Source organism: Enhydra lutris, unplaced genomic scaffold (assembly GCF_002288905.1).
Source record: "Enhydra lutris kenyoni isolate GAN:26980312 unplaced genomic scaffold, ASM228890v2 scaffoldscaffold1, whole genome shotgun sequence".
NCBI lineage: Eukaryota > Metazoa > Chordata > Mammalia > Carnivora > Mustelidae > Enhydra > Enhydra lutris.
In genome coordinates this window covers 67,183,030-67,206,630 of record NW_019154085.1, presented here as the reverse complement: position 1 = coordinate 67,206,630, position 23,601 = coordinate 67,183,030, and the positions used below count along the sequence as shown (strand labels likewise).

Below are 23,601 nucleotides of genomic sequence, written 5' to 3'. Positions count from 1 at the left end.
GACTTAAAACAATAAGAAAGAGAGGAAGCTGGTTCCTGGCCAATGGCCAAGAATAGTTTGGAACCTGTCTTCTCTCACATTTTGGGGAGGTAAGCGTTTGTGTGAAGTGACCAGGAATCTTTCTAAGAGGCAGAAGTGGAGTGTGTGAAGAAACAATAGAATAGAGGCAGAATGGCAAATAGAGATAAAAGGAGAGGAGTGATCAAAAGTGTACTTGATTTCCTTCTATTAATTCAAAGTGGACCTTTGCCTTCAATGGTACATTCACTTGACTTTCCTCTACTGTTTGGCTTGCAGTCAACAATCTGCTTATGCACAGCTTTGTCAGAATGAAAACTATCTTCTGTAATCATCTTCACCTTCAAGAAACATGGGTTATTTCACTGTATATCCTCAGCCATATTTTAGAATGATTTTGACTCTTTGTATTACACTAGAGTTTTCTAGAACTCCCTCCCAGTATGTGTTGACATTACACAGAGTATCTGATTTATACAAATAGCATCTCTCTGAGGAAGAGCATGTTTCATTGCCCTCTCTATTGGAGATGGGAAATCTGATGCCCCAAATTAAATCCCATCCTCACCATGGTCACTTCAGCATACAGTAGATACTAAAAAAATATTGAATGAAGAGAGACACTTCCAAATTTAAAATATAGCTGTCCTGTAAACCTGGAGCTACTTCTGGAAATCTAGTTCCAGGAAATGACTGCAACCACCCAGTCAGTGCCAACTCACTAACAGTGCTAAAGGAACCAACCTTTTGAAGTTAGAAAAGACCCGAATGAGGCTTTACCTGAAACAGATTTAAAAGTTCAGGCAGTTTAAAAAAACAAAAAAAAAAAGATTTATTTATTTGAGTGAGAGAGAGAGAGAGAGACAAAGATAGCGACAGAGAGCATGAGCGAGAAAAGCTAGCATGACTGGGGAGCACAGGGGGAAACACGCTTCCTGCTCTGCAGGGAGCCAAATGCAGGGCTCAATCCATGGACCCTCGGATCATGACCTAGCTGAAGGCAGATGCTTAACTGACTGAGCCACCCAGGTGCCCCAAGTTCAGGCAGTTTTAAACACAAAAATCTGGTTTTGTTATGAAGTAGGGTCAAGTTTCTAAAAGAAGTTTAAATAGCCTCTGATAGGTTCCCATCTGAAACTGTATCCGAGTATGCTGGAACCTATCTGGGCATGATGCTTGCTTTCCCCTCTGGAAGCAGCATTTAAAGTAACTCTCATTGCCCAGTGTCACATGACACGCCCGGCAGTTCCAGCTGAATCTGGTTTAAAATGCCTGTTCACAGGCTCAAGGAAGCCTAAGTCTTAGCACAGTCATGGCTGAGGCTCCAGAAAGCACTCTCCCCAAAAGGCATTGGAAGGAGAAATGGCCATCGTTTATCTGGGTTGTTGGAAAGGCCAAGGAGGGGACGTAAGTGGGACGTTGATGGAGGACAGAGAGGGAAAACATTTTCCACTGCACTGAAGCAATTAGATGACAATGTGCTGTAAACCAATGGGCTCTTCCTGCACCCAGGCGTCTGGAGAGAATGGGAAAGGGGGACTGGAAGAGCCTACTCCTTCCTGTAGACACTCTGAAATTCTGGTCCCAGCCCCTAAGGCTCCACTGTCACCTACTTGAGGCATTTTCCCTCTGAGATGGGGAAGCCCACCACTTTGCTCTCATTGAAAGAACAGATCTTGAATTAGGGGGGCAGTTTTCAAGACAGTGCTTTCAAAAACTTAAAGAATGAGATATTGTAGACCTTTTAAAAATTCCCTGCAGGTTATGTGTTTTGATAGTATTTACTAAGGAATAGATGTACTTTTATTTGAATAAATCTAGTTATATCCAGTTTGTGATAGTAAAGAGTTCATTAAAAGGGAATGACATATAACTGTTACTTTTTACTTAGAATACCCCATCTATCTGAAAACTAGTATGTGTCATCTTATCTTTCTAATTAAAAAAGTATGCAATTTTAAATTCTTTGGTGTTTAAAAGAGTATGTTTTCCTTTGGCAAGAGCCTATTTTTAGCATTAACAAATAATAAAAACATACAAAACATGTCACTTCTCACCAAGATGACATTCAAAGCTGTTCCCCTGGCAAAGAAAAAAAAAAAAGTTTTTTGCCGATAAACTAGGCTTTTGCTTGGGATCCCTAGCTCTCTCTCCCGGAGATTCCTCACATCTCAGAGGCCCTTCATTGCCGGTACAATGTTATACACGTAGGAAATGGATGCATAGTTACCTAGGGTATTTTTTTTCCGTTTGTTTTCTCTTCCAGCATTTGATCACTGGCTGGTGAACTGTTTGGGCCCACAGAGATCTCTAGACCACCAGCTCATGTATTTGAAAGGCATCTGTTTATTTTGAAAATGCAAATGTGGCCTACCTCAAAGACTGACAGGCAAGAAATGACCCACTGAGCAAGGGGAGAGGTTTCCAATCTGGAGCCCTGTCCCTCCCTCTATCAAACCGAGATCACTCGCTGTCAAAACAACTTAAACAAGCTCCAGGAATCTGAGTGAAGGGCCCACAATTAAAATGAACAGGCCTGTGTGTGTGCTCGTGCGCACACCTGTGTATGTGTGTGTGTGTGTGTGTGTGTGTGTGTGTGTGTGTAACTCCTTCCCTCTCTATTTCAGGAATTAACCAGGCAGATCATTTCTCACCTAGTTTAAAGTAATGATGAGATCAGTTACCAAAGGACTCTGCACCTTTGAAATGGTGGATCTCCATGGAGGGCTGCCTGGAGGAGGGCCCTATAACAGGGACACTGGCCTCTTACCAGCCGCAGCCCAGTCCTGGGGACAGATTCCCGGAGAAAGCCCAGGAAGGTTAATACCCTGACTTTGATCTCTGTCAAGGCATACCAGCAAGAATTAATTTACATTTCAGATGAAAAAGGTTGACAGCATGAAAAGGCATCTTGTTTCTGGTATGTGAACGTGCTGTAATAGATCGGGAATTCTGAAAGGAAGTTCTGAGGAAGCTAAAGGGATAAGCTGTGCGGCTGCTTTTATTGGGAAGGAGATGAAAGGAAAACAAATTTCCATATGCACTGCTCTGTAGCAACATGTAGGCCAAATGCTTCCTAAATTTCAAGGGCCGCTCTTTTAAAAATATATAACATATCTTAGCAACACCACTAAAGAAAAAGAAAGGCAATGGGCCAGAACTTGAAATACAAAGAAATGCATTCCATAGAATCTAAATTTCAAGTGAAATGATTTGTTGAAAAAAAAAAACATAAATGAAAGAGTAAGTTTTGAAAACAATCAGAAACAGTCCTACTCGGATAACCTCCTTAAGCCACTTCCTGTAGGGTTCCCAAGTAAGGGAACTGCTAGGTCTGGGGCTTGTTCTACTCAGAAACATCCTAGTGGTGGTAAGAAGAGCTTGTAATGAGAGGATTATGCTCTGGGAAGAACACCCCCCACACCCCTGCCCAAACAGAGAAGTTGGAATGAACTGCTTTGCTTTTTAGATCAACAGAACCATGCTTTCCAATATAAAGATAAGGAGAACATTCCCACGCAAAAGTAAACGGCCCATAAAATTGCAAATGCTGTTACCCTATCCAGGCATCTTTTCTGCTAGCCCGATACCCAGCACCTCAACTCACATCTGTGGTGTTGGGCTGAAGAGCAAAGAGACTGTCTGCTGTCGCTCTGGCTGCCACACTACTTCCAAGAGGGAGGGGTGGCATTAGTCCCACCCTCAATGTCCTCCTCTCCGCCCAAGCCCCTATGGACTCGGTTAATGGAAGTTCCCTATGCCACTTGATAAGTGGGAACACAAGCTGCTGGAGTAAAAAGAAAAGGGAGGGAGGAGGTGCTTGCAAAGCTTAAAAAAAAAAAAGAAGCACCTTGAAGACATGTGTTCTCTCCAGTTTCACAAAGCAAGATTATCTTTCCATGGTACCTACCGCAAAGGTGCTCTACTGAAAAGATGCCATCACGGCTGGCCTGATATGATGGCGAAGGAAACCTGTCTCTGTTTTCATGCAGCTCTCACTTGGCAACAACAGAGTGCAAACAGGGAACCCTTTAAAGATCATTTTCAGAGAGGGAAAAGGAGATTTATAATCCTATATACTGGACTCAGTGGATCAACAATATATAACCCAAAGTTTATATTTTAAAACATATGTTGGGCTTTGGGCCAAACTGCAAGATCAGAAATCAGTCCAGGAGACTGTGGGGAGAGGGGTGTGTGCGTGCGTGTGCGTGCGCCGTGTGGTGTGATGTGTGGAGGTGGGCAAGGAAGGATCAAATGCACTTTGAGTACTCTTTCTTAAGCTGCAACCAGAAGTAGATCCTTCTTCCATTGAACTCTTTGAAGTTGTAGAGCTTAGAATTCCTAGGGGATGGTGTTAAAACTTACACATTTGCATCTAAATGACATCCCTTCCTTCCAAATATTTTGGTCCTGAATGAAGATGTCAGGTCTCTACAGTGGCCAGAAGAGAGTTTTGAGAAGTGTTTCTGGAGCCAAGTTCTGGACAGGGACTGCCTCAAAAAGGTTGCAGCTGTTTTATTTGAGAGTTTGCTTCAAAGCAGCAGTTTCTGGAACCCTACCCCTCTTCAGGCTTGCAGAGTCACTGGACTGGCAAATGCTCTCTCGCTCCGTCTCTACATTCTGGACTCTCTGAGCTCCAGGCACGCTCTGGGGACTACTTCTTCCCAGGGCCTCACTAGGCATATCTAGCTTCCAATGATGATGGGAACCCAGGCTGGCAGGCACCACAGATACTGCCATTTGCAGAAGAGCAGAGCCACGAGGAACCAGGAACAGGTCGGGTGAGGCAGGACCAGACCTTGAAGCACTCAGGCAGCCAGGCCCAAGCTGAGCCCAGCTCAACTCCATGGGGCCCAGAGGACCACCTTAGCCACATACAGGTCGGTGTGTGGGGAATCCCATTTGCCTGGAAAGTTCCGGAGCTATTCTTATCTCTCTGATGCTGAACGATGAGTGCTGCGCATAATCGGAGAATTCCAACCTTCCAGACTTAACCAGACTTGGGCCTGCACTCTCCATTTCACAGATAACGGATATGTGACAAAAAGGAAAGGGATTTGTTCCATTGGCAGGATACGAAGTTGACTTTATCTGACTTGCCTGTGTTCAGATGCTGAGTCTGCTACTGACCAGCTGTGTGACTGTGGACAAGTTACTGTGCTTCTCTGTGCCGCAGTTGCCCTCTCTATAAACTCAGGGATATTAGAGCACTTACTGAGAGGCTCCTTACACAAGGATGGCAAGCAGCAAATGCACACTGTCAGCCTTATCATCATCACACCCAGGGTGTATTAGAACAAGCCCAAGAACCCCCACTAGAACTCACAACTCCAATTCCAGGGCTCCTGAATTATTCACCTCTCAGCTTTCTAAAATTGTATAAACTCAATCACAGAATATTTTCAAGTGGATGCTATGAAAATGATGTTTTAATTACCTGCTTGAATAGGAACCACAGACTCACTCCTTCTGTTGCTTATTTTCTTAAATTTCTTCCGAGCATCATATCCTCTCCAGGCTAAAAATATAAAACCATGTGCTAGGAATGACATTAATTTAAGAATGTGCCAGTGAATTGATATAAGCTGTTTTCCCTCCAATCTATTACCCTTCTTGTCCTCCCTCTTGCTTTCTCACTGAACAAAATAAGCAGCGAAACGTGAGCAATGATGGGGAAAAGGGGCCTCTCTGTACTCTTGGCTGGGTCTCCAAGATGCTTCTGAGAAGGAGTTATTTTTGTTCTGGCAGTGAGTTTCCAGAACACTCTGGATGCAACTTATGAATCACTAGGGACCTCTATCCCAGGTGAGGCAGTTCCCTGTCATTCTAATCCCTGGAGGAAGCTCTGTGTTCAGGACTTGGGAGAAGGGTGGTTTGTCGGGATGGTAGGAAAGAATGGAATAGCCTGACCAGTTTGATTGTTCTTGTTTGGGAGGAAGGTATGAACATGAAATTTGAAGGAGTGAAAAATGAAGAACGGAGTCAGAGCCTGGGGTGGCTCAGTAGGTAAACCGTGTGCCTTTGGCTTGATCCCAGTATCCTGGAATCAAGCCCCGCATCGGACTCCCTGCTTAGCAGACAGTCTGCTTCTCCCTCTCCCTCACACTCCTCCTGCTTGTGCTGTTAGATAAATAAATAAATAAACAAATAAATAAGAAGGGGGTCAAAGGGAATAATTAGTAGCACAACACCTGCATTTGGGAAGGTGAACCATGTCCCAAGAACTGTGCTTCGGGAGAAGAAACTATGCAACAGTAAGGCATAAGGCAAGGAAAATGGATAAGGAGGAGAGAAGAAATCTCTGGGTGTGTTCTGAGTCCTATAGACAGAGGACTGGGGCCTTAAGCTGCCCACCAGGAGCATGACCACCTTATCTTTCTGTCCCTCCCATTAGCATCACAGCTTTCCAATTGCTGAGTGCGGTCATGAAGTCCAGAGTGGACAATGGGAGTCTGGGTTATGAGAGTATGAAGGAAATTGTCCACTATGTTCAAAATCTGACGCTTTCCTAACCATTCATCAACAGCACAGAAGCTCAGATGCTGTTTGTAACACAAATGACGCCCACATGAGCAAAGAGACACTGAATGGGCTGGGCATATGAGAGAGCCTGGTAATTTGTTCCCTTGGTTTATAAGCTCTGTCTGTGCTAGAAAGCCATTGGGAAAGGGCATTATAATCTGATGCTGAGAACTTGGTGATGGGCCTGAAATGTATATTACATCAGTCATCTGGAAGAAGGGGCACAGGTCTGTGTGCTTTGGGTTTTCCCTCTGCCCACTTCACACTACTTCTACCGAGCCACTGACCACAGTGTGTTATGATGGCTTGTTTGCTCATGTGGAGGTCAGAGGGACTGAGGTCGTCTTGCTCATGGCTATATTCCCAGCATCTACCATAGGGCCTGTGATAGGCACTCGATAAATATTTGCTAGAGCAAGGAAGAAAGGAAGGAAGAAGGAAAGGAAGGGGAGGAAAAAGAGAAGAAGCCACTGAGAAAAGCAACAGGTGAGTGGCCCTAGCACTTGATGAAATGCCAAGATTCAGGACTATTTACCTGACTGGATGGCAATGGCCCCCTTCTTTCTCTTCTCTCTGATTCTTTTGTATCTCCTGGCTCCAAGCCACCCCTTGGCATACGCCTGCAGCACAACCACTCTGCCTATGACTTCTCGCAGCAGCAAATTTAACTGCTCAACATGATAGTATTTGAGAAAAACCTGAAATGAGATATTAGTTTCAGCATTATATATGGGTCTACTGCATAGTATTCTTATTCAAATTTAGTCTACTGCAGAGTATTCTTAGTAAAAATATTAAAACCATTATCTACACAAAGTTTACAGCGATTTCTTTTATGCTAACATTACTGACTTCTTGGGAGCAAACACAATACCCCTTCTAAGGTTGAGCCAATCCTTGATTATTGATATAAATAGATGATGAGGTTAATGGGATTGAGGAGATCCCAAATGCTCTCCAAGTCTGCTTATATCTGCCAGGAGTTCTGTTTTCTCAGTTTGATTTCTATTATCTCCACAGCCTTTGATGGAGGCACTAACCAACAGAACTGATCCGTGGCCAGCAATGGACGTTCAGAAGGAGAATGACCTAAATGACCCACAGTGATGTAATTCCTGCTGAGGAACAACCGTGTTGCTATCCACACACAGGCTAAGATTGGCTTTGTACGGCAATTCAGAGCAGATCGTAAAAATCTGGGACACGGATGGGATGTTCCCCAAATGAAAAGCTACACACAACGAGACAACTAACCAGGGTGCACAGTAAAAAACACAACATGAGTCTAATGAAAAATGGACAAAACTGTAAAAGATACTCATTACTGTCATTAGTAAGGTTTGTGTATTTCCATGAGGTGCTGGAATAAGCAACATTTAAAAAGGACATTTTTAAAAGAATCAAAGTTCTCATTCTAGAAATGCTAAGTGGTTCTCTCAAACTACATGCTGAACAGGAAACAAACCCTCCTCCTCTTGTCCAGAGGTCCGAGGACTCCTGACCCAAGACCAGCAAAGATCAGTGTCAGGTTGGGGTGTTGTCTGCTAAGCGACACAACTTACAAAGCCATTCATATCACTGACAAGAGACAAAGATACACCGTAGAGCATCACAGGTGGTAATCTGAACAAAAAAGAAAGAACTACCTTTGTTTTTCCCAGCACCCAGTGATCTAATCTGGATTTTTCCAAGATAGCAACACAGCTCTCTTTGCTAGCAAGAGGCATTTCATGTGCTTTGAATGCCAAGTAATAATACCTAAGAAATAAAAGAGTAAAATAAAACATTTTTAGTTATCATTTGATTCTGTATAGTAGATATTCTCTGGACCCACTGCCATGCCTTGTTTTTTAATAGCAAATATTTCTTGAGCACCAATATTAGCATACTAGGTAGTGAAAGGTATACAATTTATGCTTATTAACTTGGATCTTACTTACTTTTATATTTTCTGTTATGGGTATTTCCCTTTTAATACCGCTTTATAATTCATGTTCAATGAATATTTGGCATCTCATGCAAAATCAAAATATCAAAATCCTTTAAGAAAACTGAAATTTAGACAGCCCTTCTAGTGAAAGTTATCATTTTATGTGTTAGCATTGTTATAAAATAATTTGTAATCCCATTGTATAAATTTTGGCTCTGCTCTGAAAAGTCTCCTCTAGAGGAATCTGTAGATAGCAAAAGTGATCATAGTCTAATACCACTGAATCAGTCTGCTGAGCTACATGTCGATTTCAAGGTACAGAGTACGTATGGGTTTTTTGTCTTGTTTTTTTTTTTTTTTTTGAAGATTTTATTTATTTATTTGAGAGAGAAAGAGAACACAAGTAGGGAGGAGGCAGCAGATCCCCCCTCCACCCCACTGTGAGCAGGGAGCCCAATGGGGGACTCCATCCCAAAACCCTGGGATCAAGACCCAAGCTGAAGGCAGATGCTTAACTGACTGAGCCACCCAGGTGCCTGGTATGTTTTTTTCATAAAGATTTTATTTATTCCAGAGGTGGGAGGAGAGTGGGGGATAGGGGATGGGGAGCAGAGGGAGAGAGACAAGCAGACTCCACACTGAGCATGGAGCCCAATGTGGAGCTCAATCTCAGGACCCTGAGATCCTGACCAGAGCTGAAACCAAGAGTCAGATACTTAACCAACTGAGCCACCCACGCACCCCTGGAGTAGGTATGTAGGTATGTTTTTTGATATAATCACCAAAACCACATTTGTTTTCCTAAATTACTCATTTTAATGAATTTCCATACTTTCTGTATAGATTGAAAGACCACCACAAAAAGGGTTTTTCCCCCTCCCCTTTTTTTTAATTCTTTGTTCTCCCTGTTAAAACACACACACACACACACACACACACACACACACACACAGTGGAGTAGATTACCCTTATAGAACAAACACCTTACCTTAGTTATTCTTTAAAAAACTTTCAAGGATCTATTCTCTGCTCTTTGCTGCCATCTATAATTAATTTCAACCCCTTGGAAGTTTAAAAATAAACCTAATTTCCGTGTCAAAGGCTTTTCCTGCCATTCCTCAGACAAGGCTGATCTGTTATTTTAGAATTATTGTACCTTTAAATGTAGAGCTGCTTTTACTTTTCAAAAAAACCACCTAAATACAAAATATGACCCTTTTTCTTGCCAAATATTCCCTATCTTTCACTTTCTGGAAAACTAAACATACTTGATTAGCACTTCAGTCATTTCACTTTATCTTTGTGCCGTAAGACTGTTTTATAGGTTAGGATATAATGCTGAATTTGCCAGAAATGTTTGCATTCGGAGATCCTGGGAATGTTTTCAAGGCTTGGAGTCTGTTTCCATCATCAGGGAGAAGGGATAGTGCTCTCACAGATCCTCTGAATGGTGGCCAGGACTGTGCTAGGTCATTTGGCAAAGCCCAGGAACCTGTTCACAGAAGATGCCTACTGGAGGTAGGGGGTGGGGGGACAACTGGGAGTCCGGCTTAGGCCTATCTGGGCTGTTCGTGGCATTGGCACAGATTCTTCAGCCTCAGTTTCTCCAGGACTGTTGTTTCAGTCAGGGCTTCTCTGACCTGACTCTCGCTGAAGTAAAAAGACTGTGTTCTGGAGTACACCGGGATGGTGGGAATGGATGGCAAATCTCTATGTGTGAATGTTTTGGGAAAGCTGAAGTACAGATAGCTTAAGGTATAAAATTCAGAGGTAAAACCAGGAATTCCTACGTTCTTTCTGTTAGGCCTGGTCATTTATAACATGAGTTCCCCTAGCTTTAATTAGCCCAGGCTCGATACTATTGATGATGAAGTATTTAAAGAGAATCTAATGAATGACCCGTCCTGTGCAAGATACAAGAGGAATGCAAGATATGTTCCAGCTCTCCAATCACGGATTTCTACTTGTTTTTCAGGCATCTCTAGATGGTTCCCAGCAATTTTTAATTTCTAAATAGGCAAGAATGAATTCTGAACTAACATAAATATTAGAGCTTAACTTTGATTTCTGATCCCTCAACCCAAATCTCTTAATTTATTATGATGATAATATTCACATTTGGCTTAGTTCAGAAAGAGATGGGTAACAATACTGCAAAGAAATGAAGGTTTCAAAAAGTACTGAAGAAACAGGTAAGTGAAATGTCTGTAGTAATCATGTCGGATAAGTCTAATGGATTCCCTCCATGGAGTAGTTCTGAATTCTGGCAGGTACCATGGTTAAAAAAGCACTTTGGTTGAACTCCTATGTGTATCAATATAAGGGCAAAACTGACAGGAACCAAGAAAAAAGATCTCTCAGCAAGAGGGCTCTTTTTGGTAAGATCTATTCCACATCTATTTCCTGAAGCAGTTTGATGAATTAAACTAAAAGCAGTTCTTTGAGGAGGTCTGGGCAGCTCAGTCATTAAGCATCTGCCTTCAGCTCAGGTCATGATCCCAGGGTCCTGGGATCGAGCCCAGCATCGGGCTCTCTGCTCAGCAGGAAGCCTACTTCTCCCTCTCCCACTCTTCCTGCTTGTGTTCCCTCTCTCTGTGTCTCTGTCAGATAATAAATAAAATCTTTAAAAAACAAAACAAAACCAGATTGATACAAGAGAACCTCCTCAACCTGATATCAACAAATCTATGAAAAACTAAGAGTTAATGGTGAATGACTGAACACTTATTCCCCAATGATTAGGAAAAAAAGCAAAGATGTCCACACTTGCAACTTCTGCATTGTACCACATTGTGCTAGCACTGCAAGGGGACCAGAGAAAGAAAGAAAAGGTGTCTGTATTAAAAATGAATAGAACTGTCTTAATTCGAAGATGACACAATTGTCTATGTAGAAAATCCAATGGTATCTACAAAAAAAAAAAAAAAAAAAAACCAACCCCGTATGAGAACTAATAAGTTCTAGTAAGTGAGTTTAGCAAAGTTGTAAGATAAAAATCAATATACAGAAATTATTGTACTTCTATATATACAAACAACAAATTGGAAATTTAAATTTAAAAAATAATTATCATTTATAAGTCCCTTTCTCTCAGTGTATACACATACACACACACACACACACACACACACACACACACACACACACACACACACACACACACACCCCCTATTGATTCTATTTCTCTGGAGAACCCTGACTAATACAGTACTGGTTCCCCCACTGAGTAGAGAGAGAGCCAACCTTGGTAATACATTTCCTATAATGGTACAGGCTGTTCTTTAGTAACTTCCTTCCTCTCTAACATTTCTTCTCGCTTTGTCACTGCACTTTCCAAGTTTCCCATAGATGCTGGGGTTTCTTCCCTGTACACTGGGAATCTAGGACACCCCTGCCCCATCTAGCTGTTCTTCCTCATGTTCACAGACAGATGTGCCCTGCCCTCTGTCAAAACTCCTCATGCCTAGGCATTCCCACAGGGCCATCTGTGGAAGGGACTGGCTTGCTCCTCAAAAAAACATTTAGATCCTGAAGGGAACTTAAAGAGTCACCAACAAAAATTCTTGTTTTGTAGAAAAGAGAAAGCCAGAGAGAAGGAATTGGCTCAAGGTCACAAATTAGTAAGCGGAGGCCTGAGGCTTGCCCATGTCTTTTAACTCCACGTTCAGGCTTCTTTATGTTCATCTAACCTGCGTCCACTCTTAGCTCTTACTATATACCTGGTCGTGTCTTTGACTTTCTAACAAGGACCTTTGATACTCCTGTACTTTTCAGCTCATTAGAACTTGTGTCTATAGCAATCTGGAATATTGGGCTTCTGACTTTGGTGAAGTGTTGATTTCCTACATCTGAACACCAGCTGTCAAGTGCTCCTTGACACGTGTCGGCATCCAAACAATATTCTATTTGAACTAGTGTGTCAGTAAGGCATTGGTACTTAGGTGGAAAACTGCATACACCATCTTTAGCACACCCTTCTGGGTCATCAGATTCTAACCCTGTTCATCTTCTTTGAGCTAATTTGCAACTCTGTAAATTGTAGGTAATTGATAGCTATGTACACTCTATCTAGTCCCGTGATGATTTTGACTTCCCTCTGTGGAAAATCCAGTTTCATCTCCATTTCCAATTCACCTCAACATTCTCTTAAATTCATTTAAGCTTATGCAGTTTTAAATTTTCCTTGAACCAATGATAATATCTGCTTGATTCCCTCATATCATATAAATAAATTTCTTTAAACACATACATCTTTTTTTTTTTTTAAAGATTTTATTTATTTATTTGACAGACAGAGATCACAAGTAGGCAGAGAGGCAGGCAGAGAGAGAGAGAGGAGGAAGCAGGCTCCCCGTAGAGCAGAGAGCCCGATGTGGGGCTCGATCCCAGGACCCTGGGATCATGACCTGAGCCGAAGGCAGAGGCTTTAACCCACTGAGCCACCCAGGCGCCCTAAACACATCCATCTTTATGTCCATATGTGACTCATGATGCTACCCTTCTGGAAATTATCTTTTAATAAGAGGAAGAAAGAAGTACAAAAATCTAGGCTGTAGAAATTTGACCCAAAGGAGCACAAACCCGGGGGCAGGTTGAGGCAGGAAGTCATCATACTTAGGTAGACCCACTGCTACCAAGCAATCCTAAAAGATCCAGAGGTTCAGAAACATGGCCACTTTTCTACTTAATAACCTCTAAAGTGGAAACACTGGTTAGTAGAATGTTCATGTCGGAGCTTACTAAAAAAGCCAAGCTGTTTCCAAAGTGATCACCCATAAATACCTCACCAGAAGAGCCTAAAAGTCTTGTTGCTCTCTATCCCATGCAAGTCCAAGGAATTATCTGTCTTACTGGTTATTGCCAAAGTAAGTATCAAATGATAAATTTAAGTGTGGTTTTAATGTGCATTTCCTTAATTACTAGTGAGGTTGAATTTTCCTTTTGTTTTCACAGAAGTCCTCCGACAATAGACAATACATACAATGAATTTCCTTGCTCTGTGTTCTCCTAATGACTACCCATACTCCTAGAAGGGGAGAGGAGAGAAAGAGAAGAGCAAGAACTAAGAGTTATCTATGTTAGTTAAAAATTATATAAAAAATTCTGCAGGTAGGGCTCAGCAGTCTGTGTTTTAAGAAGGCCTCAGGAGATTCTCATGCATGGGAAGGCTGAAGGACAACTGACTTATTAGACAAACAGAACCCCAAGGGACAGAAGTGACTTCCCTACAATGACACAATCCATCTGAGGAAAGAAACTGCCTCCCAAGTCTCTTCATGATCTTTTCTTTGTCAGGACCGAATGACTTTCTGGAGCACATCACTTTCCCCTGAAAGGTCAATTAGTTGCAAAATCTACCCTAAAGAAATTCTCACACGAGTTTAATATGTAAGACTGTTTGAGCATTGATGGCAAACAACTGGACACAATGTCAATTTCCACTAACAGAGGAATAGCTACATGAATATTACCAATTTTAAAGACAGAGTTAAAAAGGAATGCATTGGAGCTATAGAACAACATAGTTTTATCTCTAATATGTATTGCTAAATAGAAAAGGAAGTTACCAAATGGTATAAAATACGTGATTCGAGTTAAACTAAACATGGAGGTTATTTTTTTTCCCTTGCTTGATCTCTTTCTTCCCCCTATGTGTGTGTATGCACGTATGTGTGTATTCTGAAAGGCTAACACTACCAAAAGAGTAACAGTAACTACATAGGAAGGGGCCGTCATGCAAGTAGGATCCTGGGAAATGCAATCTGTGATGCACAAAGAAAGATATTAGTCTTACATGTAATATTTAAAAATTTTACAGGAAAAGTTAGTCACACATTATTTTTGCAATTAAAAGTTAGTTTCAAACATTAAGTGGATTTTTAAAAATTTTAAATACAATGTGCCTATATCCTGGTTAAAGAATCATGTATCTATTAATTTGATTACTATCACTTGCATCTAAGTAGATACATACCCAATCAGGCAGCAAAAGTATCAACTCTTTTCCTATTTAAAAATATTCCTTGAGGGAACCTCAATCAACATTAGTGACCACCCAGACTGTCTACTCAGATATCCAAAATACAGGACAATTATCTGAACAATTCAACCCATATAAATAATTTTCTCTTAGCTCGATAATGGAGGGAACTGAGCTATTCTGGCTTGGATAATTTGATAATTACCCCCAATTGCCCATTTCCCTTTAGTGTGTATGAAAATCCAGATTTAGTTTTTAAGTTCTTTCTTATATTTACCATAAGCCCTTTATTTTAATTTTTTCCCTTCATGTTTGGCCTTCAGTAAAGACAGAACAGCTGGCCACCATCTGCTACAAAAAGAAAAAAAAAGCCATTATATTCTTAGGAAGACTCTTAAATTTGGGCCTTGGGATAAGAAGCCACGTTGATCTGTGCTATTAGATTGTGGAAGCCCTGAGACCATAAATTCCTTCTAATTCAGTATTACTGCAGCACTTAGCACACACAATAGGTGCTTAATAAATGTTTCTGATGCTGTTGCTGCCTCCACATAAGCTTTAAATGGGAGGCCTTCTAAAGGAAAAAAAAAAAAAAAGACAGTGGGAATTCAAGACTGAGGCTGAGTTTATTCACAAATTTATAATAGAAAGTTAAACTTTAAACTGATCAGTCTATTTTACAGCTAGTAAAATCATTACTATTTTCACAATTGAATTTTATAGATTGATTTCACAGTTAATATTTGGGATGTTCAATGGTCTCATTTAAATATTTTGAAGATGGGCTTTGGAATAGGTAGACTCTTATTTCATATCCTGACTATATAACACATTATGTGTGATTTTGAGCCATTTTCCTCATCTGTGAAACTGAAATAATTTCATGTATTTGGGGGGATATTCTCAGTATTTTTTTATAAGCAAGTTTTATTTATTTTAGAGAGTGAGTGAGTAAGAGAGGGGTGAAGGACAGAGGGAGAGGGAGAGTCCCAAGCAGACTCTCTGCCGAGCGTGGATTCCGATGCAGGGTTTGATCTCAGGACTCGAAGATCATGACATGAGCCGAAATCAAGGTCGGGCCCTTAACTGACTGTGCCATCCAGGTGCCCCTAAGTGAGATGATGTCTGAAAGCACTAGCATGAAGCCTACCATCAGCAGGTAGTTAATAAATACCCCTCTCTCCTATCTTCATCCCTTTCTTTGACAAAAATGTTTTCCCAAATGTATATAAAAGAGTGGCTAGCAATCTTTCCTTTGAGTCATCCCTAAACCATGGTACTCAGGGGTGGGCGGATATTTACTGTCAACTGAACAGAACTTGCTAAAATGGGCACAAGGTCAACCATGGGTCAGCTGATGGACTGGGCAGTGGTTTCCTAGGGCACCGTGTTGGGGAATTCCAGGGCCAGGAATTCTAGGCTGTGAAGGCCATTGCCTTGGCCGAGGAGCCAGGTCTGCCGCTGGGGCTGGAGAGAGATGTTGTGCTTATCTGCCATCTCCGTGTGAGGTTTCCTCATGTTCTCCTTTCTCCTCTTCCACCTTCTCTCCTTTCCATTCATTATTTTCCTTATTCTTATTTGTTTTTGCTGCTTCATCATTATCACTACTTAACATAATGCAGTCCCACTCGATTTTTTTAAGGAACCTCCAAGCAGGGACATAGAGTTTTAATTCAGCCACTGATTTTCACAGAGTAAGCCAGGCAGCCAATCCAAAGGTCCAGAGTGGTGGTCTTCTCAACAACATGGATACTAACACTCCATCACATCTTTCTTCTTTGCTTCCTTTGCTATTTCTTCCTGCACTGCTGCCACAGCAGAGCCATCGCCTGCTGTGTTTCTACATCCTCCTGGGTTGTTTCCTATGAATGGATTATTTCATGAGTCTGCCCACAGTGTAGACATTAGAAAAATAAGGAAAGACAGCTTGTTATTATCATTACAGCCTCTTCGCAGAGCCTCTGGAGAAGAGTCTGACTGATACTACCTCTTGTCACCACTCAAGTCACCACTACAAATTTCAGGCTGAATTTGCAGAGCTATCAACTACAGAAATGATTTTTCTGATACTCGAATAGTGAAAGACAGCTGTCAACAATTTGGGCTCCATGAGAAAGATAGGACCTTAAAAGAATGGGTTTTGGGATTTTGAATCATCTACAGCCTTAGGCAAGGTGGGAAGAACCCACAGCCCAGGCAAGGCCAATATGAGCCCATTCTGTCCCCTAAGAATAGAGAGAGGTGGTCACAGAGACTGATACGGCCAAACTCCTAGAGGTGGGACCTTGGGAAAGCTGCTTCATCTCTCTGACCTCAGCCTCCTCATCTCTGAAATGGAAAGTTGGACTGGGTTACTTGTTAGAGTCTTTCAGTGATATTGTAAAAGGAGCTTTTAAAGTTTTTTCATTTGATTTTTTTTTTTTTTAGTTTAGTACACTAACCAAGATTATAAAAATGGTAAATGTAAGAATTAAGAGAGAGAAGTCATCTGAGGTCTCACCTGTAGTTGGGGTGGGGTGGCTGACTCATTCTCTCAAACACAGAACAATGGGCAGGAAAGACAGTATACAAGGGCAGCAGCTGTTAGAGACCCCTCCCAGAGAATGCCACCACTCCACTGCTACCCTTAGAAAATAAATGCGGTGACCGTACACATGACTATGTGACATGCTTACTCACAATGTTGAAGCTGTCCATTATCTTCCTTACATATTCTCATAATGCGTCCCTCACTACCATGTAAATCAATTTGCAAGGAATTGAGGATTCTTTCCACTTTGCTGCAAATCTACTAGTTTATCTGAATGGCACACTAAGATCTATTTGATGTCAGGCTCTCACCTGTGTAGCTACAGGTAAAAACAAAAGAAATCCAGGAATATCCCGTGAGAGACAAGGCATGGTATCACCATCCTAGCTCTTGGAGGATTTGTGCTTTCCTATTCACTGCTTAATACTCAGAGAAAAAAGTAGAAGCTTTGTTATTTGAAATTTGAAACTTGGGATTTCAGGATTTCAGCCCTTCTTGAGATGTCTGGATTCTTTTGTGCATAGATTTTTCTCTCATTTCCTGTCCTATGAGCCAGTGCTAACCTTGGCTCTCTGTAAGGGAATTTCAGGGACCCTGTCCTTAGGTGGAGTTTTCACAGTGATAACTGATGATATTCAGTTCATTTTGCAAGAGGTAAAAGAATTTGTTGCAGGTTTAAAATTGCAAACACACCTTTCTATAGCAATGGAATTAAGGGGTTCTCAGTCTTTTGCCTATTTTTACTCAGGGACTTCTGAACTTATTGCTAGTTCTTAAACTACCATGTTGAGCAAGAAGCTAGGGAGCAAGGAATGAGAAATGAGTGGGTCATGGGGAACGGAAAGTATTTATTCAAATTCATTCAGCCTCTTATTTAATTATTCCCTCATTCAATTAATAAACACGGGATTTCTTTTCTGTGATAAGCATAATTAATGTGTCTCTCATTTCTATTCCCACTTCTTCCTGGCTAAAAGAATAGTAGTTTCTATCTTTTGGGTGACAATGTTCCCAGCCCCAGGCCTGTGCCCTACTTTCTAAGCCCTTCTCTGTAGCTAGGAATGATTCCATGACTCTGTTCAGGCCAGTGAGATATGAAATGGCTTCTGGGAAAATGTTTTCTTTCCTAATAAAGGGTGGGACAAATATAGCTGGCTTAGTCATTCATCTTGTCCCTTTCTTTCTTTGACTATAGACATGATGACTGGAGAGGCAGCAGCCCCATTGTGACCATGAGACTATAAGCCAACCCACATAGTAAAGATGGTAAAAAGGAATGAAAGGAGGTCAGAAGGTATATTCAGGTCCCTGGTGACATCAGTGAACAGCTGAACTAATATGAAAAATAGCTTACCTCTTAATTTCTTTTCTTTTCTTTTTTTTTTTTTTTTTGTGGGAAACTAACAAATAAACCTATTTGCTACTGGTTTTCAATTTGAGAAATTAGGTTCCCAGGGGATGTTTGGCAATATCTGGAGACAGTTTTTTTATTGTCATGACTTGGGGGTGGTGAGGAGGTGATTGGCATCTTAATAGGTAGGAGCCAGGGATGTTACTGTACATTATACATTCTACTAGGCACAGGCATAGTCTTCCACAACAAAGAATTATCTGGTCCAAAATGTCAGCATGTTGAGAATGAGAAACCCTGGTTCAAGCACTAAAAATGTTTGTTATTCACAATCAGATGCATTCCTGACTGATACATTCCCTCATTTGGGAAACGTGAAACATACGCCATGGAGCATACATTATACCAGGCAAGATGCCAGAAGCAAAAAAAAAAAAAAAAAAAAGGAGTGAAGTGCACTCCATCCCCGTAGAAGTTTAAAAGTCTAGTGGGCTAGACAGACATGTTTGGACAAAAATGAAAGTACATCTTCTAATACAGAGATATCAACATCCAGATGTGGGCCAGATGATGCAGGACCTGCCAGCTCTGCGGAGCCTGGGCTGGCTTCAGAGGGAAGGGGACTGGGCTAGAGATTGAGAGGTGGGGAGTAGGTGTAAAGAGGTATAAAGGCCAACACTGTGCATAGGCCTGGAGGGTCCATGGTTAGACTGACAGCAGTCTAGGGTGTGAGAGAGAGAACAGTGGGGAAAAATGAGAATGGTTGGCTGGAGCTTACCTACTGAGAAACGTCTGCCTTACCTACTGATCTGAAGGCTTTGGATGTTACCCTGTAGGCAGTGAGGAGCAGGCACAGAATTTTATTCACAGGAATGACAGGATTACATTTTTAGAAACATAACTATTGGCAGTGTAAGGAATGGCTAGTAAACAGATTGGAGTTAGAAAGACATATTGGGAGGCTCTCCCAAATTCAGTTGGGAGACTACCCTTAGTATTCTGAAAAGTACAGCAGGGAGCAGTAAAAGGAGAGAATAAATGTTTAGGATGTTCTGTGTCATATGCACTTTTGTAATTCATGCCCTCCATAAAGGTACTTTATTCTTGTCGTTTTTTTTTTTTTTTCTTTACTGCTTTTATTTATTTATACTATAACGAAAAGGACACACAAGACTCCTTATTGAGGGCATCTCCAGAACTGAAGAATTCACTTTCTTGGATTCTAGAGCAATCCTTTGAGACCCAGGTATTCTTGCTGGTGGAAGTTCTGGAGTGTGTCTAGACATCCAGACTTTTTTTTTTTTTTTAGTATTTTATTTATTTGACAGAGAGATCACAAGTAGGCAGAGAGGCAGGCAGAGAGAGAGGAGGAAGCAGGCTCCCTGCGGGGCAGAGAGCCCGATGCGGGGCTCAATCCCAGGACCCTGAGATCATGACCTGAGCCGAAGGCAGAGGCTTTAACCCACTGAGCAACCCAGGCGCCCTCCACCCCCAGACATTTTTAAAATTGACCTTGATTTTCAAGTCTTTCATATTTGGACTTTGACCCTTAACTTTGTACTCCTTCAGGGTTTTTCCAGAGTGGTCCCAGGATGAAACCAAGAGGTGGACATACATGTTACCTACAGGGCTTCTTAGTTTCTGGCCATGAATACAGCCTCCTTGTTATCAAGAGAAAACGTCTAATGAGAACCTACCTATATGGCAAGTTCCATACAAGGTGCGGCACATTCTTGCCTTCAGATGAGGCACATTCTTGTCTTCAGCATCATTGGGTTTAGAATCATTCGCTCCACATTTTTTGAGCACCTACTCTGTGCCAGGCATTCTATTTGAGATATGGATACATAGGTAAAGGCAGAGGTGTATAAATGACTTTTTATGAGACAGTTCTCACAAGGGCACTTTGATTCTTCACAAATGTTCAGAGGCAACTGTTGTGTCCATAATCCTTGGCATTCACAAGGCTTCTCTGTAGCTGCTAGAAATTCTGCTACTACTTGGAAAGTGGTTATAAAATCAGGTAACTCATTCACAAAAAGGTCATACCCAAACCAACAAAAAAGCCCTAATAACTGTGGTTCCTTTTAAAAATCACTTATTCTCCAGGTCCTTGGGACATTACAGGCTCTCTTTGCCATAAATATTTAGGACTCATTTTTAGAATCTATATCTGAACTTCCACTTAAAAGCCTCAAAGTTGGGGCACCTGGGTGGCTCAGTCAGTTAAGCATCTGCCTTCAGCTCAGGTCATGATCCCAGGGTCCTGGGATCAAGTCCCATGTCAGGCTCTCTGAGTCTACTTCTCCCTCTGTGCTCTCTCTCTCTTGCACACATGGACGTGCCCTCTCTCAAGTAATAAAATCCTAAAAAAATAAATAAAAGCCTCCAAGTTGGTAAATTTTTGTCATGTACATGTGTTAATTTTCAGAAAGAGCTAAGATTAATTCAGAGGCAAGTCTAATATAAAAGGTGGTCAAACTGGGCGTTCGCAGAAGTCATATAAAATAATTGTGTGCTTTGTTCTGAAGGAAAGTCCAAATAAGAAATACTTTGAATAACAGCATGGTTTGTTGGAAATAATGTGGGTTTGTTTCTGCAGCTGCTGAGAGGATCACCCCTACCCTCAATGATTATGAAAAACCAGTATCTATTCCATTAAACCACACATTTAGACCCAAACTCTACTATGTAATTGTATACTTTTTCTGCCACCGCCAGGGAATTCTACAAGTTCACAATACTTTAGTGATTTCATTTTAATTACAAAGGGAAAACACAGGAAGAAAATAATGAGAAATAGTAAACTATTGAAAGGGAAGATCTTAAAGAAAATTTAAGGTGTTATGTACATTAGGGAGATCTCAAATAGTCCTATGATCACAGTATAAAAATTTTCAAATGAAAGATAAGTAATCTTTCCAAGGTGGAAATTCCCTTTATCATGGGGTACAAAACTGTGATGTCCTGGGTCAGGGGAGTAAAGGTTATTCTGTTTAACACACTGATTTAACAACTGTTATGAATTGGGACCTGGGAGATTGTGAGCTTGACTGGGGGGAAGTGGGTCTTTCTGGAAGACTCAGAAGCCAAGTTAGGCCAAGGAATCTACATGTGATCCCTGAAACTCTTCAGAATATGGGTTCTGTGTAATCCTGCCTTCTCATGCAGACAAGGAAATATTTTTTACAGAATGTCAAGTAATGTGCCAAACACTACATCCAAAAGTAGATTAGAACCCTGATCTCATTACTAAGTTGCACTATTCACTGCAATAGTTTAAATAAACAAATGGTAAGACTCTGAACTGAAAGTTCAGTACTATCTTACAGACATTTGCCAGAACACATCCCAACACATGCTGTTCTATGTGTTTGCCCCAGCAGAGACCTTCTGTTGACCACGCTTCCGACCAGTCACCATGAAGCCAATAAGTATTCAGTCATTTTCTGTGATGTCCCTGAACAGTACGACTTCAGGAGGCTTCGCTACCTGCCCAGTGCTGCCAGGTGACTTCTTCCATACCTGTATGAGAATAGATAAAACTTCCAACCCACCTGGCCCCACTGATGAGAAGGTGTTGGGAACAACCTCTCTCCCCCAAGGCTCCATGAATAGAAAACAGAAAGGGCACTTCCAAGTGATTTTGCGGAAAAATTCAAAGACGATGGGGTGAGGAAGTATTTTAGGTTTGGCCAAGTGGCAGATTTGGGTAACTTGAACAATACTTCCCCATTCTGGAACCCAATAACATAATACCCTAAACACTGTCTTTCTGGATTCTGTCCCAAATGCCAGAAAGTACAAAAAGGTAAAGAATAATGTAAAACAAGGCTTTACCTTTTATTTACCTCTACCCAATAAACCTGAATGACTCTGTTCCCTGCCTTTGATTGTTTTGTCTGCATATTCCCGCTAGGAGTTTACAAAACAGCACTCCCAAACAGGAAGATAAGAGGCGCACCTATTTGTTGAATAAACATCAAGAAAGAAAACTGCTAACTCATCTATTTTGTTGTGAAATTGCTCAAAAGGATCAAAATACCAATAATTAACTTCCTGGCTCAGAAATCTTTGATACCTTCAGATTTACTGACATTTTGAAATTCTTGTTCATACTTGCCTAATGGCTTTCTGATTACGAACAAAGAAGTGCCAATCTGTTTAGCATTTGACCTGTTTTCTTAAATATTTTTATGTATTCCACACTTAGTGGCTAAAAATACTTGACTAGTCACATTCATGTGCTAAAACAGTCTTCTTTTTCTCCTAACACCTCCAAGTTTAAGAGGAAAAAGGAGCTCAAAGATACTTCTTTTTTAAAAGCCATTTTGTTATTTTTAATTGAAAAACTCTAACTGCAAGGAAATTTCTTTGCCCTTTCTTCTCCATGGAATATAGTGGTATTTTGAAGCCTCAATGAAGTAGGGGTGCCTGGGTGGCTCAGTGGGTTAAGCCTCTGCCTTCAGCTCAGGTCATGATCTCAGGGTCCTGGGATCGAGTCCCGCATCGGGCTCTCTGCTAGGCAGGGAGCCTGCTTCCTCCTCTCTCTCTCTCTCTGCCTGCCTCTCTGCTACTTGTGATCTCTCTCTGTCAAATAAATAAAATCGCTAGGGGGAAAAAAAAAACAAAACCAAACTTCTGAAGCCTCGGTGAAGCAAGATACCTATTAGAATCCATTCTTCCTGGAGAAAAAGTTGGAAAAATGACCTTGGGCACAAGTTTCAGAAAAGAGGTAAAAAGAAACTAAAAATGGCTAATGGGATGCAAATTTTAAAATGGGTTTTAATTTTCCTCTCAGGTGTCCTCAGATAGCAGTGTATCTCACAGGTGGCTTTTTGTTATTGTTGCCCTCTATCTATTTCCTCACAGAAAGTTTTATAAAACTTCTACCCATAATCACATGACACAGAATCCATCCCTATGGCCTTGTATAGACGAGAACAGGTTTTCACTCCTAGATAAAGTCAATTTCTGGGTCTAAAAAACTCCAAAACATTTCAATAAACATTGAGTGAATACAATGGACCGAGGAGATTAAATGTGGATGCTGAAGACTACACGGGTTCAAATTTCTGCTCTACCACCTACTAACATGGGACCTTGGAAAAGTCACATTTCTTTCTGTGCCTCAATTTCCTCATCTGTAAAATGGGAATAATAACATATCATAGCTTACAGCATTTTTCTATGGATCAAATGAGATTATACATCTAGGACATTCTAGGTGCTATATAAATGTTAACTCTCCTATGATACCATAACAT

General features: G+C 41.2%; 1 protein-coding gene across 1 annotated transcript in view; it reads right to left on the bottom strand.

The window, feature by feature from the left end:
• Nucleotides 1–23,601, bottom strand: part of LOC111140755 (myosin IIIB) — a 427,320-nt gene that overhangs the window by 139,573 nt on the left and 264,146 nt on the right. The window contains exons 28-30 of the mRNA XM_022492953.1: nucleotides 8,190–8,301; nucleotides 7,079–7,241; nucleotides 5,459–5,539 (exon numbers count right to left, since the gene is read on the bottom strand). Of these exons, the coding sequence (XP_022348661.1) occupies nucleotides 5,459–5,539; nucleotides 7,079–7,241; nucleotides 8,190–8,301 (356 nt within the window). The remainder of the gene's footprint in view (nucleotides 1–5,458; nucleotides 5,540–7,078; nucleotides 7,242–8,189; nucleotides 8,302–23,601) is intronic.